Source organism: Dermochelys coriacea, chromosome 23, assembly GCF_009764565.3.
Source record: "Dermochelys coriacea isolate rDerCor1 chromosome 23, rDerCor1.pri.v4, whole genome shotgun sequence".
In the NCBI taxonomy this organism is placed as follows: Eukaryota; Metazoa; Chordata; order Testudines; family Dermochelyidae; genus Dermochelys; species Dermochelys coriacea.
This window is the reverse complement of record NC_050090.1, coordinates 6,294,890-6,312,582: the sequence shown is the minus strand read 5'-3', so window position 1 is coordinate 6,312,582 and position 17,693 is coordinate 6,294,890. Positions and strand designations below refer to the sequence as shown.

The 17,693-nt window shown below is 65.3% G+C and overlaps 2 protein-coding genes across 3 annotated transcripts in view; one reads left to right on the top strand and one right to left on the bottom strand.

Annotated features, from left to right (window-relative positions):
• Positions 1-260: 260 nt before the first annotated feature.
• Positions 261-7,013, top strand: CKM (creatine kinase, M-type). The gene is made up of 8 exons (XM_038382316.2): positions 261-339; positions 2,235-2,448; positions 3,228-3,382; positions 3,625-3,757; positions 4,536-4,707; positions 5,216-5,339; positions 6,012-6,201; positions 6,785-7,013. The coding sequence occupies exons 2-8, from the start codon at positions 2,256-2,258 to the stop codon at positions 6,961-6,963; spliced, it is 1,146 nt and encodes a 381-aa protein (XP_038238244.1). The 5' UTR covers positions 261-339; positions 2,235-2,255; the 3' UTR covers positions 6,964-7,013.
• A 1,388-nt stretch (positions 7,014-8,401) lies between these two features.
• Positions 8,402-17,693, bottom strand: part of MARK4 (microtubule affinity regulating kinase 4) — a 47,782-nt gene continuing 38,490 nt past the window's right edge. Inside the window, exons 12-18 of one of the 2 annotated variants that reach the window (XM_038382306.2) lie at positions 17,363-17,519; positions 15,987-16,201; positions 15,166-15,269; positions 13,213-13,479; positions 12,672-12,751; positions 11,601-11,645; positions 9,118-11,171 (exon numbers count right to left, since the gene is read on the bottom strand). In XM_038382306.2, the coding sequence (XP_038238234.1) occupies positions 11,107-11,171; positions 11,601-11,645; positions 12,672-12,751; positions 13,213-13,479; positions 15,166-15,269; positions 15,987-16,201; positions 17,363-17,519 (933 nt within the window). In that variant the 3' untranslated portion in view covers positions 9,118-11,106. Of the gene's footprint in view, positions 11,172-11,600; positions 11,646-12,671; positions 12,752-13,212; positions 13,480-15,165; positions 15,270-15,986; positions 16,202-17,362; positions 17,520-17,693 lie in introns of both variants that reach the window. The other variant, XM_038382305.2, reaches the window with a different exon arrangement.

The following is a 17,693-nucleotide window of genomic DNA, read 5'->3' as shown; positions in this document are numbered from 1 at the left end:
GCCGGTCGTGGCCCAGGGGAGGGTGGGACAGACCCAGCCTGTCATAATGCACCAGCTGGGATTTCTCCCTGTGCTATTTGTCTGTTTTGCTGGTTACGGGGATACAGCCGGGCTGAGATCCTGCAGCCCTCAGGCACCCAGCCAGGCCAGCTGGAGACATCCCCAAATTTTGTGCTGGGCTGGCAGCAGCAGTGTCCAATCTGGGTCAGCCGGCTGCTCAGAGCCAGCCAATGGGAGCCAGGCATAAGGTATATATGGGCAGCTCCCCTGCTGTTGTCCTGGGTCACCTGTTGCACTGGAGTAGAGGAGGTAGTGCTGTCCTGTCGGGCTGCTGATCAGGTAACCCCTGGAGTGGGCCTGCAAGGCAACAGCTGATGGAGCCCGGGATGGGGCATGGGTGGGGGCAGGTGTCTGTGCCATCCTTGGGCAGGACAAACAGAGTGTGCCCAGGAGCTGCTAGGCAGAGGCTGGGTGTGTCCAGGCTGGGGGCCATGGGGAAAGGGGGCCCTGTGGGTGCAGTGTGCATGGGGTGTCAAATGGCAATGCCCCATTGGCTTCCCCATTGAGGGAAGGGAAAGCCCCCTGAGGGGAGAGGGTGTGCCCAGCAGGGTGGCTGGTGGGCTGCAGGGCCAGTGATTGGTGCTTGGGGCATGCCCAGGGATGGCCCTGAGTCACTGGTGACCTGTTTGACCTTGGCAGTGTCTTTGGGTCCTTGGGGGATGGTGGAGAGGCTGTGGGCTGGGGCCCTGTATTGGACCCTGCTGGGTCCCTCTGCTTCTGGAGCCCTGATCCATGCAAAGAGCCCCTGGAATGTGGGCTCTGCTGGCAGCTGTGGCTGCTCCCGGCAGGTGCCCGGGACTCTCTTGGGACAAGGGCAGGGCTAAAAATAACCAACCCAGAGCAGCAGCTGAAAGAACCAACTTTCCATTGACAGCAACTAGATACGTCCCACCCTTGGGCTCCTCCCAACTGGTGCATCCCCTCTGACCCCTGCCTGCCTGTCCCTGGCACCCCAGGGACATCCCCCCCACACCTGCCAGCCCCTGGGCAGTTCCCCTGGGTGTGATGGCTGCCCCTGTGCTCAGCCACAATGATGCTCAATGATGATTGCCCAGCTGGGGTGCCCCTGATAGTGGGGTGCTGGGCTCTGCCTGAGGCTGACACTGGCTCCCCTGCTCCAGGAGCCTGAGCCCTTGCCTCGGGGGAGAGCCCCTTGCTGGCCTAGCTCCCATTGCCCAGGGAGGGCCCACAGCCTCTATGCCAGCGTTCAGGCTGGGGGTGTCATGGAGCTGCTCTGAATGAGGTTCAGGCAGGACCCTCATGCAGCGTGACCCCCTCTGGGCTCACTTGGTCTAGGGCAGCCTCCCGGGTGTGACTTTGGGGTGCTCAGCACCTTGCTCCATGCCCTGAGCTCCCCGCAGGGAGTCCCCCTGAATGGGACACCTGGGGAAACCTCACCCCTGCCCCAAAGGGCTGTGCACCCCACCCCCACAATCAGCAGTGACCCCAGCCAGTGGGTCACATCGAGGGGCTCTTAGTGTGGAGCAGAGCTCGTTGGCACAGGCAGCAGGAAGTTACAGCAAAGCCCATCGTGGGGGGAGGGCCCAGGGCTCTCCCCTCTCGAGTTCCCCCAACCGCAGATGCAGACTGAGCAGCTTCCAGCAGCAGAGCCTGGGTCACGCCCAGCTGCCCTCCTCAGTCGCTTTCCTGGGCAACAGGTCCCCCAGCCTCCACCTCTCGCTTTCTTCTCCAACACCTCCAGCTGACCCCGGCAGAGGATGGGCCCCGGCTATCAGTTGCCAGACTACAGAGTGTCGGCCATTGTCTGTGCCCCAGCAGCCAGCTGGCCATCAGACCTTCCCGCTAGGGGTTTCTGCAAGGCTCACGCACCCTTGTCCACCACCTAGAGTAACACAGGGGAAACTGAGGCGCGCACACTATTCAGACAAAACATTGAGAACATTCCCACTTCATCACATGGGGTCACCCTGACTTAGGTGCCTCTTCTTCCCCCCCCCCCCCCGGAGACCTCAGGCTGGTGCAATTAACACAAGATGCCTGGCCCCTGGAGGGAGCAGCGGGACATACCCCTCTGTCCAGGCTGCTCTGCTGTCGGGCTCAGGCGGGTGGGGAGATGGGCATGGGAGGCTGGTGGGATCAGCCCCCTGGGCATGGCAGAGGGGGCTCCAGCCAGCAGCTGCCCCCTGGGACTCAGCAGGCCTCTGTTCCAGCAGGACTCGCCCCTGTCCGCCATCATGCCTTTCGGGAACACCCACAACAAGTACAAGCTGAACTTCTCCGCGGAGGAGGAGTTCCCCGACCTCACCAAGCACAACAACCACATGGCCAAAGCCCTCACCCTGGACATCTACAAGAAACTGCGGGACAAGGAGACAAGCAGTGGCTTCACCCTGGATGACATCATCCAGACCGGGGTGGACAACCCAGGTGGGCCCCGCTCCCAGGGCCGATGTGTGTTCTCTGGGACAGGGCTCTGACCCCCGCCCCCAGGAAACCTCCTTCCCCTCACTCCCCGCCCCCCTTGGCTCTTGCTGCTTTGGACCCCGTCTAGCTGGGCTTGGCAGCCGCTGTCCCCAGCCTCCCTGCAGCTGGAGCCCTGAGTCCCCAGCCCCCCCCACCCGAAGGTGGGGTGGCACCCATGCCATCCCACCGCGACACTGAGCAAGGCCCTGCCGGGGGGTGAGCCAGGATGGGGCCCCTAGGTCTTGGGAGGTGCCTGCCACTGAGCGGGACTAGGGCCTTGCAGACGCCTGGCCTTTAGCCCTTGGCCACTAGCGGGTGGGGGCACTGAGGGGAGCCACCTCCTGTGAGCTCACCCCCCCGTCTCCCCTGTGCATCCAGGATCTTGGGAGCCCTGCCCCACCCCACTGGTCACTGCAGCTGCCCAGCCTGGTCTGCTGGAGACTCCCCCCTGTTGTCCCTTGGCCTCCCCCACAGCCACCAGCAAAGGAATAGGCCACCTGTGCAGAGCAGCGGGAAGTGACCCCCTGAGCCTAGTGCAAAGGGGTTGAGCCCTTCCTGCTGCCCGCTGCTGCCCAGGGGCCTGGTTCCTGGCCTGGCCGCCCCCTTGCTGGGAATGGGCCCAACTCACCAAGGAGCAGCAGTGTGGGATGCCATCCAGCTGTGCCCCATGGCAGGCCCCACAACCCCTGCACCCCCAAGCCCCTCCACACCTGCCCGGTCTAACCCCCCCATGCTGCCTGCAGGGCACCCCTTCATCATGACGGTGGGCTGCGTGGCCGGGGATGAGGAATCCTACGAGGTCTTCAAGGACCTGTTTGACCCCATCATCCAGGACCGGCACGGCGGCTACAAGCCCACGGACATGCACAAGACCGACCTGAACCACGAGAACCTGAAGGTGTGAGCGGGGGGGGGGGGGGGGCGTGGAGGGCTAGGATGGGGATGGAGGAACTGTGATGGGGGATGGAGGGGAAGTTGCGGAGGCTGGAGCAGGGCTCGTGTTGAGGGAGGGACCTGACTCAGCTGGGGGCCAGCAGCTCGGGCAGGGCCCAGCCTGTGGGGACCAGGTGCTCTGGGTGGGGCCAAGCCTTGGGGCCATCCCAGGGCATTACAGGGTCTGGTTCCCTCTGGCTCTCACAGGGCGGAGATGACCTGGACCCCAACTACGTGCTGAGCAGCCGGGTGCGCACTGGGCGCAGCATCAAGGGGTACACGCTGCCCCCCCACTGCAGCCGTGGGGAGCGCCGCGCCATCGAGAAGCTCTCTGTCACCGGTAGGGGACTGGGGCCAGGCCCTGTCTAGAAGTAGCAGGAATGGGGCAGGGGACAATGGGACAGGCTTGGGGCAGGGCACCTGCAGGCCAGGACTCGGGTGCGCTGGTAGCGGGAGGTTTGGGTTGGGGGGATCCCACAGGCTGTGAACTGAACATGTCTTGCAGGGGCGGGGAAGGTGACCAGTGGGCTGAGCCACTCACCAGCTTGGGGGTGGGGGGGAGGAGATGTTTATGGGGCACGTGGGGGGAGGGATCCTGCTGGTTAGGGGGATGAGTTCTCACTGGGCTAGTGAGATGGGGCTGTGGGGGGCCATGAGTGGGGTGCTGGGTAGAGGGGAGCAGGGGGTTGGGCATTGAGTGCAGGGGAGTAGGGGGATGGGAGCAGGGCAGTGGGGTGCTCAGGGGGTTGGGCACTGGAGGCTGGGGGAAGGGAAGAATTGGGCCCTGACTACAGGGAGTAGGGGGGATGCGGAGAGGGTGTTGAGGGGGCTGGGTTTTGGGGTTCTGGGTGCAGGGCAGCAGGGCAGTGTGGCATCGAGGATGCTGGGGAGCAGGGCAGTGTGGCATTGAGGGTGCTGGGTGCAGGGGAGTAGGAGGGGTTGGGTGCTGGGTGCAGAGTAGTGGGGGGAGTGCATGTGAAGAAGTGGGGGGGGGGGGGGGTTGGGAGCAGGGCAGTGGGGTGCTGAGGGGGTTGGGCTCTGGGGCAGAGGAGCCATGGGGATGGGAAGCAGGGCCGGGAGCGGGCCTGGACCGGGGCTGACCCCTGCTCTCTCCCCAGCCCTGAGCAGCCTGACCGGGGAATTCAAGGGCAAGTACTACCCCCTGAAGGACATGAGCGACAAGGAACAGCAGCAGCTGATAGACGACCACTTCCTGTTCGACAAGCCCATCTCGCCCCTGCTACTGGCCTCGGGCATGGCCCGTGACTGGCCTGATGCCAGGGGCATATGGTGAGCACCAGGGCCCCCAGTGCCACTGGAGGGGTAGTCTGGGTGGGGGGGACTCAGTGCCAGGACTCCTGGGTTCTCTCCCTGGCTCTGGGAGGAGAGTGGGGTCTAGTGATTAGAGCAGGGGTGGGGGCTGGGAGCCAGATGCCCAGCTCTGTAATGGGAAGCTACGCTGTTGTATAGCTTCACCTCCTGGCGCTGCAGGCTCCTTCCCTTATCCTTGCTCCCCTAGGGCAGAGCATTGGGGGGCTGACAGTCGGGGAAGGTCACCCTGTAGCCTGTCCGTCCCCGGTACAGGGCTGCCCAGCTCAGAGCAGCCCTGCAGCCCAGTGGGTACAAGACGGACAGAGGCCTCTTCCCCAGCTCTGCAGCAGCTGTGAGGGGGCGATTGGGTGGGGGGGGCACGAACTGGGCAGGGCTGTGGGGCTGGAAAGGAGTGCCAGGCTGGGCAGAGGGGCCGTGCCTGGGCTCGGGCTGTGCCAGTGCCATCACACCACGCTCTGGGTTGCAGGCACAATGACAACAAGAGCTTCCTGGTGTGGGTGAACGAGGAGGACCACCTGCGCGTCATCTCCATGGAGAAGGGCGGCAACATGAAGGAGGTGTTCCGGCGCTTCTGTGTTGGGCTGCAGAAGGTGAGCGGGGGGGGCCCTGTGACAGCCCAGCAGTCCTGGCTCCCAGCCCCCTGCTCCAAGCCACTAGACCCCCCCCACCCCTCCCAGAGCTGGGCTAGAACCCAGGAGTCCTGGCACCCAGCCCCCATTCTACACCCTAGGCCCACGGCCCACCCTGGTGCTGGGAGTGGGGGTGAGGGCCGCACAGCTGGGCACACTCCAGGCTCGTGGCTGCTGCACTGCCCCCTGCTGGCAGAGAGTTTCCTGGGAGAGATGCCTAGTGCCCTGGCACCTTGAGTTTGGAGCATCTGTTTCCCCTGCCCTGCCCATCTCTGGTGTCAGCTGGTGGGGGCATCCCTGACCCTAGCTTAGGGTTATTAGGGGGTAGGCTCTGGCTGGAAGGGGGTGGCTAGCAGAGGGTCTGTCTGGTCCTGGCTGGGGGTCATGTGGGGGTGGGGGGGCTAGTCCTCACTGGGGTGTGTTGGGTGGAGGGTTGTTGGGGGGGGGGGGGGGGGGGGGGCTGTGGCTGTCCTGGCCCTGGCTGGGGGCTGGCTGGACCCTGGCTGGGGCAGGGAGCTGTTGGGGGAGGGGCTGGCCTGACCCTGGCTGGGAGTTGTTGGTGGGGGTGTGGGGGGGAGCGGCCTGACCCTGGCTGGGGGGCACTGGCTGACAGGCTCTCTCCCTACCCGGCAGATTGAGGAGATCTTTAAGAAGGCTGGCCACCCCTTCATGTGGAACCAGCACCTGGGCTATGTGCTGACCTGCCCCTCCAACCTGGGCACTGGCTTGCGGGGCGGGGTCCACGTCAAGCTCCCCCACCTCAGCAAGCACCCCAAGTTTGAGGAGACCCTCAAGAGGCTGCGGCTGCAGAAGCGTGGTACAGGTGAGGGACGGGGGCCACAAGTGGGTGTAGGGTGGGGTAGGGGGCACAGATAGCTGTGGGTTTACCAGGGGCTCAAGTTGTAGGGAGTTAAGGTGGGGCTACAGGAGTGTGGGGGGCACTTGGGTAGGGATGGGGGTTACAGATGAGGGTGGGGGCATAGGGTTAGGGGCAAGCCTTACAGGAGGACATGAGGACACAGGTGTGGGGGGGGGGGGGGGTTACAGGTGGGGAGAGGGCAGGGCTGAGCCCAGCAGGGGCTGTGAGACTCTGCGGTGTGGCCCTGCCCATCCCTCAGGCAGAGCCATGTCCTGTTGCCCCCAGCCCCTGGGGTGCCCTCAAGCTGGTGCAGTGTGCTGAGGGGCATCTGAGAGGCTCTGGGCAAGGCCTGGAGTGCCAAGCCTGGCCAACAGGAGGGGGGGCAGCCATGACGTGGCAGGGCAGGATACACGCTGGGCCATGGCTGCTGCATGGGGTCTCCAGGGGCCAGGCAGCTGTGGGCAGAGAAGCCAGGCTAGGGTGGTGGGGCCAGTAGGCTCCACTGCAGTGGGGTCTGGGCTCAGCTGCATGGCACTGTGCCCCCCAGGTGGTGTGGACACTGAGGCCGTAGGTGCTGTATTCGACATCTCCAACGCTGACCGGCTGGGCTTCTCCGAGGTGGAGCAGGTGCAGATGGTGGTGGATGGCGTCAAGCTCATGGTGGAGATGGAGAAGAAGCTGGAAAAGGGCCATGCCATCGATGACATGATCCCAGCCCAGAAGTAGGCGCCTGCCAGCAGGCACGTGTGACCTAATAAAGTAATGATGGCCCCCTGGCAGCCTGTTCTGTGTTCATGGGGGTCCTGGCAGGAGCATAGACGGGGAGAACCACCCATAATTCCAGGTGGGCTGGCAGGCAGCACATCCCAGTGCCAGCCATGGGCCTCCATGGCAAGGGGCTGTCGGGGGGGGGGGGGCAAGCTCTTCTGCTCTGGGGAAGGCTGGGCAGGAACTACCCTCCCCCCCAACTCCCAGGTGCATGGGTGCTGGGCCAAGTCCCTGGCTGTGGAGGGCCCTGAGCTTGGAGGGGGGGTCCCATGCTTGGCCTGAGCAGGCAACATCAGCCAGCCCCTCTGCTCGGCTGGTGGGGGGCACTGAGCACCTAGGGCTCGCCTAGCTAAATCTGAGCTGCCCTGCTGTGCATTGGCCTCTGGCTGTTTGCCCCCTCCCCCATGGGCATCTTAGCCCCCCATCCCCAAGTGCACCACAGGGGGCAGCTGTTTCCCAAGCCCCAGCCTTGATGGCCTCTACCTGACCTCACCCGAACTGGCAGGTGAGGCCAGGCCAGCCCCAGAGCTCCTACTGCCCGTTTGTGGTGGGACCCAGGTGGACAGGGTGAGGCTTGCTCTGGGGGATGCTGCCCCCAGGGTGTGCAGCAAAATGCCCACCTCCACTCTCGGCATAACTGCCTCTGGCCCCCTGCCTGCATGGCTCCTTGGGAGCCCAGTAGTGTGCAGGGTGCAGGATATATGCCCCATGGTCTGCTGTAGCCTAGTCTGTGCCAGTGCCAGGGTGTGTGGCTCAGCTGGGAATGGTCTAGCCCTGGTACCACTGCTCCAAGGAGATCAGGGTCCTCTCCCCATGGCCCTGGCAGCAGGTGGAGGACTCATGCATGGGGGCATCCTCCAGCCCTGCTCAGGGCCTGCAGCCCACCCCGCTCTCTCCTAGGGGCTGGCCCATGGCATTATAGAGTCTCAGAACCCACCGCCCCTAGCATTGCAGCACAGCTTGAAACTCCTGAGAGGTACAGAGGCTCTGCTCTGTCAGCTGCCCATCATCCCCTGACGCTGGGAAGTGGGGCTTTGAGTGAAATGCACTGAGCTGCTCTCCGCGGGGCTGGTACCATTGGTGAATGTGGGTCTGAGCCTCCAGAGAGAAATGGGGCAGAGCTGGAGGTGGACAGCAGCAACACCTGTGCTCTCCAACCATCTGACCCCCCCTGAGCCCGCAGCTGTGTCCACCTGACCCTACCAACCTTCTCCTCACATCAGATCTCAGCTGTACCTTCTGGCTCCCCATGCCCTCCAGCCCGTTTCAGGAGACCCCAGCAGCACCCTCCAGCTCCCTGCCCTCCAAGCTGCCCACCCTAGTCATGCCCATGCAGAGGTGCAGTCTCTGCTCCCTCGTTGCTGGAGGGGGCTCCCCTCTTGTCATGGTCCTGTAACCTGCTCTCCTGCCAGCCCCATGGGTGGCATTATCTCTGAGGGAAGCATAGTGCATGGGGGGGGGGGGGGAAGAGACGGACACACAATGTGAAACAAGCCCCAGCTGCCAATTACCCTTGAGCAAAGCAGGGTCACCCTGCGTGGCAGAGGCCAGGCACCCACCATCCTCATGCAGGGGCCAGTGGAACGCCCACCCACAGCACAGAACCCCCCTCCTCAGGCTCTACTCCTGGTGCCAACCTGTGTCTCACACCACGGCTCTCTGGGAGAGCTGCCCACATTTCCCAGCAGCCCTGGCACCTGCACACGCAGGCACACACTGCCCTGCCACGTGTTAGTGGAACGGAGACAGGACGGGAAGTCCCACTCCCGTAGCCCCTGGGACTTGCTGGGCTGAGGGCACCACTATAACATCCCAGTGCAGACAGTGCCTGTGGTGGACAGGGCCTTGAACTCACCTGCATGTTCAATACACACCCCTCTGTCCCTGCAGCGAAATCCCCTGCACTCTGCCCCAAGCACCCGGGTGTGGGTACGGACCACTCTCTCGGAGGGGTGAAGCAGGTCTCAGGCTGCCTGGGGTCTATCCCAGGGCAGCCTCCCCCGACACAAGTTTGTTTGCAAAGCACCGTGTGCTCCCGGGTGGCAGCCCAAGGTGGAGACAGAGGCAGGCCTGTGCTGTGCCTGTGCCCGGACAGACGGGCGAGACCTGTGCCCATGTGGCGGTGAAGCAGGAGCCAGACTATGTTTATTGGGGGTCAATACAGACTGGCGCACAGGGCTGGAATAACTTAAAAATGTCCCAAGGCTACGAGCTGGCTCAATACTCTACACAACCCGAAGGGACTCCAAGGCTATTTACAGGGGCTGTACAAGAGGGGAGGGCCCAGCCTGGGGTCGGGGGAGACCCACCAGGGCTTTCCTGGGAGCTGCCTGTTGCTTTGCTCTGCTCTTTAAAAAATGGGGAGGGGAGGTGTCAACAGGCCCCCAGTGGGACCCCCCCCCACCCAGCCAGGATGCCTGCCACCTAGACACACCCTCCAGCCCCATGCCAGGACTCCTGCTGCCTTGCTTACAACCTCCTTTATTCCTCCCAGCCTCCAGCCCCTTGGCGCAATACCCCCCCCCTCCACAGCAGCCCCTGCAGGAACAGGGCATGAGGCCAGGCTGACCCCCCCAGCCCTGGGCACACGTGGGCAGGTCAGGCCCATCCATGGGAGGGGCAGCTGTGCCAGGCCCCAGGTCGTACCAGCTCCAGTGAGGCCATGGCCCACCTGGGGCCCTGCCCACCAAGGGGGCTGTGCCCCAAGTAGCGCCGAGTCCCTTGGAGGTCCAGCCTCCCCAGGGGCTGCCTGCAGGGCCCCTCTCAGCCACTGGCCCTGAACTGAGGCAGCCAAGCAGGGGGGAGGGAGGGCTGGGGTCAGAGCTGCCCCTAGGGAGGGGGCATAGTCCCTCTTGCTGCCCTGGCGGGGCTGCTAGGCAACAGGGGTCAGCACTTGCCCCACAGCTCCCAGCTCCATCCCCCCTGCCCCCGAGCTCAATCAACACTGTTCTACCCCCATGCAAGGGGCATCCAGGGCCCGAGTCATTGCCATGGTCTAGGCTGGGACCACCCCAGGGGACCCAGCACTCGGCCTGGTATCTGCTCAGCACTGCTGTGCCTAGAGGAGGTCGCCCCTTGTCCCTGTGCTGGGGGCCACGTCCCTGCTACTAGGGAGACTTGTGACCTCTCGGCCACCCAGGGAGATGGGGCTCCCATCTGGCCCAGAGCTGGAGGCAGCCGAAATGGTGGGCCCGTTGGCTACACTGCTGTCCTGAGTGCCTCCCTTATCACTCCGGCCCCACTGCATCGCCGCCAGCCCAGCACCCCCATCCCTGCCCTCAGCCCACAGTGACCTGTCAAACCTGGAGTGCCTCACTGTGCCCTGAGCCCCCCACCCAGAGCATCCCACCCTACCTCTCCCAGAGGGCCCTGCCCTGTCCCTGCCAATGCTATCACCTCAACACCTGCCAACATGGGGAATTCCCCCACTACACTGGGGCCAGTGGCTCAGTGACACCCCACAATTGGCCTGGGGAGCCCCCTCCTGTGCTAGGCTGGGCATGCCCCACTGTGTGTGGGGCAGCCCTGGCCCTGGCCCTGGCCCCAGCCCAGCAGAGCCAGGCCCAGCCCCTCGCCCCAAAAGGGAACGGTGCCCGGTGCCCTTGCTCTCCCTGTGAGCCCCTATGAGCAGCACGGCAGGCCCCAGACCTAGGCCCAGCAGACGACAGGCCGGGTTCACAGGCCAGAGGGGTCAGGGCATTTCCCCTACAGGCCGAGCTGCTGGCCAGGTCCATCCCAGGGCTGCACTGGCTCCAGGCCAGGGAGCCTGGGGGGACCCCCCACCCCCAGTGAGGACGGGCAGGCCGCTGGGTGTGGGGAGCCATCCAGGACTCTAGAGCTGCAGCTGGCTGGCAATACTCGTCACCACGGTGCGGAAGGCCAGCGAGGTGCCGGCCAGGCGCCGGAAGAGCACGCCGGTGAGGCCAAGTCGCTGCAGCCGGCACACCTCCGCCTCGAAGTGGCAGAAGTGCTCGCTGGCGCTCTTGGCGTGCGTGCAGGACAGGAGGAAGGGCTCCAGCTGGTGGCAGCAGCAGCTGGCCGAGTCCGTGGCCTGGCGCAGGGCAGCCATCATGGCCTCGGGCGGGTGGGTGCTGGTCACCTTCACATTCCAGGTACATCGGAGCAGCCGGGGTTCTGCTTCCTTTTGATTCCAAGGTAAATTGCAACTGTGGGCGGAAGGAGCAGATGGGGCATCAGCCGGGCAGGAAGGGGGCTGCAGGGTGCTGTGCTGGGTCCCTGCCGGGGGGCTGATGGGGTGGAGGCAGGTGCTGCCAGAGCACCAGAGCAAGGGGACAATTGTGTGTAGAGACCAGGTTCTGTGCAGCCCCAGCAGGGCAAGGCAGCTTCTGGGAAGCCCCGGCGAGATGGGACAGGGCAGGGCAGCCCCAGAGGGATGGGGGTGGGGTAGTTCCAATGGGATGGGAGGGAGTGGGGCAGGACAGCCCCAGTGGGACAGGAGGAAGCGGGGTAGGTGGGACAGGGAAGGCCCAGGGTGGGGAGTGACAGGGCAGGCCCAGCGGGCTGGGATGGGGCAGGACAGGGCTGCCCCAGCAGGCAGGTTGGGGCAGGACTGGGCGGGGCAGAGCACCACGTACCTTGTGAGCGCAGATCCCCCGATTCTCTCAGGTTCGTCTGCGACCCTGTGGCGGGCACAGAGGAGCAGTTAGTGGCAGAGCCGAGGTGCTGGGCTGCACTCAGAGGGGGCAGCGGTGGGTGGTGGGCACAGGTAGACGGGGCTGCTCCCAGCCCCAGAGCCGCCAGTGGGCTAGGCCGCGAGGGGCCCACGTGAAGGTTTCCTTTAAGACTGAAGAGGTCTGGCCTGGTGGGCTGTTGATTCTCCATAGAGCGGGGCAGAGGGGGAATGATGGAGGGCGTCCGAGGCTGCTCCGGATGGGGTGCGCTGCCCCCCGGGTCCCTCAGCCCTCCAGACGAATCCGCATGCTAGTAGCTAGGCCATGGACCCGGCTGAGCTCCGCCCTGAGCAGAGCAGATGGGGCAAGATGGGAGCAACCGGGCAGGGAGGGGCAGCATCTCTGCCACTTTGGGGGGCTGGAGCCACCCCCACAGCTGGATGCTGCATCACGAACTCCTCTGAGAGCTGCGGAAGGAAACCCCCATTCCCCCTTCTTGCTCACAGCACTAGGGCCCAGAAGGACCCAGCGTAGGCACCTCACCCCACGCAGCCGGGCATGGGCACAACCAGGGGGCTCAATTCTGGGGCTGCGATGCAGAAAGACCCTGCCCGGGTGTACAGGTCACCCCACATGCCGCAGGAGCAGGTAGGGACGAGGGGCTTTTGGAGAGGACCCCAAGTATGCTCAGACCCCCACAATGTGAGCCCTAAATGTCTGTATGGTGGCATGGGTAGGGACCACACTGCCCTTGGGCACAGGAGCCACGGCCACAGCCCGGCCACACCGCCCCTGGGCACAAGACGCATGACCTGTGGATTGCGGTGCACATACAGCTCCCTGCTGTCCAGCCAGATCCCACCCCCCACCCCGAATAGAGCTCCCGGGCACTGGGAGATCCCCCGCTTTCAGGCTGGGGAAGTCCAATACAGGACCTGGAATGAGAAAGAAAAAGGTACGAAGAGCGAGCACATGAGGGGGAGACAGAGCGAGGGGGAGACAGAGCGAGGGGGGAGCGGAAGCAGCGGCACTTACTGATTTTGGCTCCTTGAGGCACAGAGGCGCCAGAGACGCACCTGTTAGAGTTCTGCCGCTTAGACGGGTCAAGAGTGACCCTGAAACAGAGAAGGCCGGAGTGAAGGGGGAGCAGAGAGCTAGAGACCAGAGGCAGGAGGTGCCCAGGCACACGGCTCATGCAGGGAAACTTGGCACCCAGACCCTGGGGCCCAAACTGGGGGTCCGCACAGCACCCCCTGCTGGGAGAGGCTGGGACTAGAGTAGCTGGGAGGCCCCACAGCCACCACCCCCACCCCGTCCCCCAACAGCGCCTCCTGCTGAGAGAGGCTGGGACTGGATTTGCTGGGAGCCCCCCCACAGCCACCACCCCCACCCCGCCCCCTGCTGGGAGAGGCTGGGACTAGAGTAGCTGGGAGGCCCCACAGCCACCTCCCCCACCCCACCCCCCCACAGCACCCCCTGCTGGGAGAGACGTGGGCTGGAGGAGTTGGGAGTGTCTCTCCCCCCCCCACAGCCAGCACCCCTGCCCCACGCCGAGTGCTGGGCTCGGGGCACTCACCTCCGCGTCAGCTTGGAGGTGAGTTTGCTGAAGAGGTTGGAGGTGGCGCGGCTGCGGCTCTGGGGCAGCGGCGTGGCCTCGTGGGACAGCGTGGGGGAGGTGGGCGGCCCGTTCTGCACGGCCCCACGCCGGTCCCGCACCTGGCCCCCGTGGAAGGTGCTGCGGATGGTGGTGCCACGCGAGAGGCGGGTGCGGTCCGAGGACGAGGAGGACGTGGCGATGCTGTGGCTGGAGGGCGACGCGGGGGGCACCCGGTTGGCGATGGAGCTTGGGGGAGGGGAGAGAGCCCCACGGTGAGCCTCTTATGTACACCCCTTATGTATTCTCTGCCCCATAACCCCCATGCACCCTTTCCTCCCCACCCCTATGCACCCCCTGCCCCAAAACCCCCATACACCCTCTTCTCCCCACCCCCTATGCATCCCATGCCCCAAAATCCCCACACACCCTCTCCTCCCCACCCCAATGTATTCCCTGCACCATCACCCCCACGCACCCCTCTCCTCCCCACCACTATGCACCTCATGCACTCAGTACTCTATCAATGCCCACACACCCCTCTCTTCCACATTGCTTATGTACCCCCTGCCCTATAATTCCCACAGGGTAGGTGTGGGAAGGAGGCCCTGGGAGGTTATCCTGGGATCCATCATGGTACTGCCCGTGGCGCACTGCTGGGGGGTTGGTGGAGGAAGGGGGCCCTTTGAGGTTATCCTGGGACCCATCATGGTTCTGCCCACGGGGCACTGGGGGGTCGGTGGGGGAAGGGGCCCTGCAAGATTATCCCAGGATCTGTCATGGTGCTGCCTGCAGGGAACTGAGTGGGTTGGCAGGGGAAGGGTACCCTACAACGTAATCCTGGGATCCATCATGGTGCTGCCCACAGGGACGGGGGGCAGGGGTGCGTCAGTGAGGTCAGGGAGCCCTGCGAGATTATCCCCCGATCCGTCATGGTGCTGCCCACGGGGAACTGGGGGGGGGATTGGTGGGGGAAGGGGGCCCTGCAAGGCTATCCTGGGATCCATCATGGCACTGCTCGTGGGGCACTGGGGGGTTGGTGGGGGAAGGGAGCCCTGCAAGGTTATCCTGGGATCCATCATGGCACTAACTGCGGGACACTGGGGGGGGGATTGGCAGGGGAAAGGAGCCCTGCGAGGTTATCCATCCTGGCGCTGCCCATGGGGCATTTGCGGGGTACGTGGGGGGTGGGGCCCTGCAAGGTTATTCCGGGATCTGTTTTTGCGATGCCCACGGGGAACTGGGGGGGGGTTGGCGAAGGAAGGGGGGTTGGCGGGGGAAGGGGGTCCTGTGAAGTTGTCCTGGGATCTGTCATGGCCCTAACCGCAGCGTACTGGGGGGTTGGCGGGGGAATGGGGCCCTGCGAGGTTATCCTAGGACCCGTCATGGCCCTAACCGCGGCGCACTGGGGGGTTGGCGGGGGAATGGGGCCCTGCGAGGTTATCCTAGGACCCGTCATGGCCCTAACCGCGGCGCACTGGAACAGGGCAAGTGGAAAGTGGGACGGGAGCCAGGGCGGCCAGGGCCCATGGGAAGGAAGGGGTGGGGGTCGGGGCGGCTGCAGTTCAATCATGGCTGATGCTTGTGGGGTAGGGGCAGGGCCAGCTTCCTCCCCCACCAAAGCTTTCCTCTCCCCCACTTGCACTGCCCATCCCTTCTATCCCTCCCAACCTTACCTAGACTCAGGGCAGCTGCCTCTGCCCCTCACACCCCTGGGCTGGGGGGGGGGGGGGAAGAGCCCCATCCCACTGCCTGAAAGCCTGCCCCAGTGCGGCAGCCCCTCCTGGAGGGAGGGGAGAGCGACCACCTGTGGCAGCCCCATCTCAGAACCTGGTATCCCCCCCCGCCCCCTAAGCCCATCCAGCCTGTCATCCGCCCCCTCCCGGATCAGACCCCTGGGCCCCTCCAGCCCAGCCCCTGTCCCAGCCCGGCTACCTGTTCTCCTTGCCGTTGTGCAGCAGCGAGTGGCGGTCGGCGCCGGGCCGCTCCGTGCACACGTACGTGTTCCTCCGCGTCATCACGCTCGACGGGATGTTGTTCTGCGAGGGACCGAGCGGGTCTGAGCCCAAGATCTGAGGGGCCCACCCGTTACCCGCCACCCGAAGGGGCAGGGACATGGGAGCACCAGCTGGCTGGGAGACAGGCCCGTCCTCTGGGCCACATGCCACTCCCCTGGCACCCCCCCCACCGCTCATGCCCTGTGGCACACACCACCCCTTGAGGTACCCTGCCCTTCCCCCGGGGGCACATGCCGCTCCCCAAGACACTGTGCTGGTCCCCTGGTGGCACATGCTGCTCCCCAAGGCACCCTGGCCATCCCCGAGGGGCACACGCCATTCTCTCAGCACCCTGCCCTGCTGCCCGTCCCCCCGCCGAGGGCACATGCCACTTTCCCCCACTCCACTGCCCATCCCTCCCGGGGGCACACGTCGCTGCCCCCTGCCCTGCTGCCTGTCCCCCCTGGGGGCACACAACACTCCTCCATCCCTCCCAGGGGCACACGTTGCTGCCCCCTGCCCTGCTGCCTGTCCCCCCTGGGGGCACACAACACTCCTCCATCCCTCCCAGGGGCACATGCTGCTCCCCCTGGCACCTCGCCCAGCTGCCCATCCCCTGGGGCACACACCACCCTGTCACCCAGCCCAGCTGGCCATACCCTTCCTGACAGCCCCTCTGCCTGTCCCCTTCTCCACCCCACTTCCCCACCCCTGCTATCCATCCTGGAGCCCACCCCCTGCCCCAGCACACTCCCTCACCGTGTTGATGGTGCTGTCCTTGCGCCGGTCAGGGATCTCGGATTTGTTGGGGTTGTTGGCGCTGCTCACCATGGGGCTGGAGGGGGGGATCCCGCGCCCGCTGCTCACCACGCTGCAGCTGGCCTTACGCGAGGGCATCCGCTCCTCCTTCAGCTCTGCCTCCCCGGTGCTTGTGGGGCTCCTCTTGGGGTGCATGGGGACCGGAGAGGGGCCACCTGCAGGCAGGGGATAGCTCTGACATCCTGCCCAGGAGCACGGCAGCCTTGGCTGCCACCCAGCCTGGGTAGAGGGGGCAGCAGGCGGGGCTGGCTGGCGTTGGGGGCTCCACCTTGCTCTCCCATAGGGTTTTACTCAGTCACAGTCTCCCTGAACTCCCCACAGCCCCCCACTGCCCTGAACTCCCCACTTCCATCTCCCGACAGCCCCCCACTGCCCTGACCCCTCCTCCTGAACTCTCCACGGCCCCCCACTACCCTGACCCCTCCCCTGAACTCCCATCTCCCCACGGCCCCCCACTGTCCTGACCCCTCCCCTGAACTCTACACAGCCCCCCACAGCCCTGACCCCTCCCCCAAACTCATTGCTCACTCCCTTCCCCTCCCCTCCCGAACTCCCCACAGCCCCCACTGCCCTGACCCCTCCCCTGAACTCCCCACTCCCATCTCCCCACAGCCTGCCACTGCCCTGACCCTTCCCCCTGAACTCTCCATGGCCCCCCACTGCCCTGACCCCTCCCCCAAACTCCCATCTCCCCATGGCCCCTCACTGCACTGACCCCTCCCTTGAACTTCCCACTGCCCCCCCACAGCCCTGATCCCTCCCCCAAACTCACTGTCCACTCCCCTCCCGAACTCCCCACAACCCCCACTGCCCTGATCCCTCCCCTGAACTCCCCACTCCCATCTCCCCACAGCCCCCCACTGCCCTGACCCCTCCCCCTGAACTCTCCACAGCCCCCCACTACCCTGACCCCTCCCCCAAACTTCCATCTCCCCATGGCCCCTCACTGCCCTGACCCCTCCCTCGAACTCTCCACAGCCCCCCACTACCCTGACCCCTCCCCCAAACTTCCATCTCCCCATGGCCCCTCACTGCCCTGACCCCTCCCTCGAACTCCCCACTGCCCCCCCACAGCCCTGACCCCTCCCCCAAACTCACTGTCCACTCCCCTCCCGAACTCCCCACAGCCCTGAGCTCTCCACTGAACTCCGCACAACCCTCCGTACTCGTGCCCCAGAACCCCTGGGCAGCACCTGGCGCCCAGCTGCCCTTTCACCCCGATGCCCCATGGGGTTCTGCGCAGCCGGTGGCCTGCCCTCAGGATGCAGGGGCCTCAGAGCCCGGGGCCCGCTGCTGTGGGGCAGCCTGGCACTCACAGAAGTCACTATGCCGTCGCTGCCGGTGGTAGGTGGAGGAGCTGCGCTGGCTCTTGCCATGGGAGGACGACTTGCTGGTGCCATTGGGCACCTCGCTGGGTGCCCGCACCCGGGCCAGGGAGAGGCTGCTGCCTGTGCGTGACTCACTCCCCTCCACCTGCCAAGAGAGGACCCCTGTTACCCCCGCCTGGGCACCCCTGCCCTGCACCTAGCCACTGGCTGGAGTCCAGGTGGGTGATGCTGGCCAGAGGTGGGAGGTGATCCCAGGGTGCCAGCTCCTTCGTGCCCATGGCCAACCCGCCGTACTGTGCCCCCAGCCTGGCCAGCGATC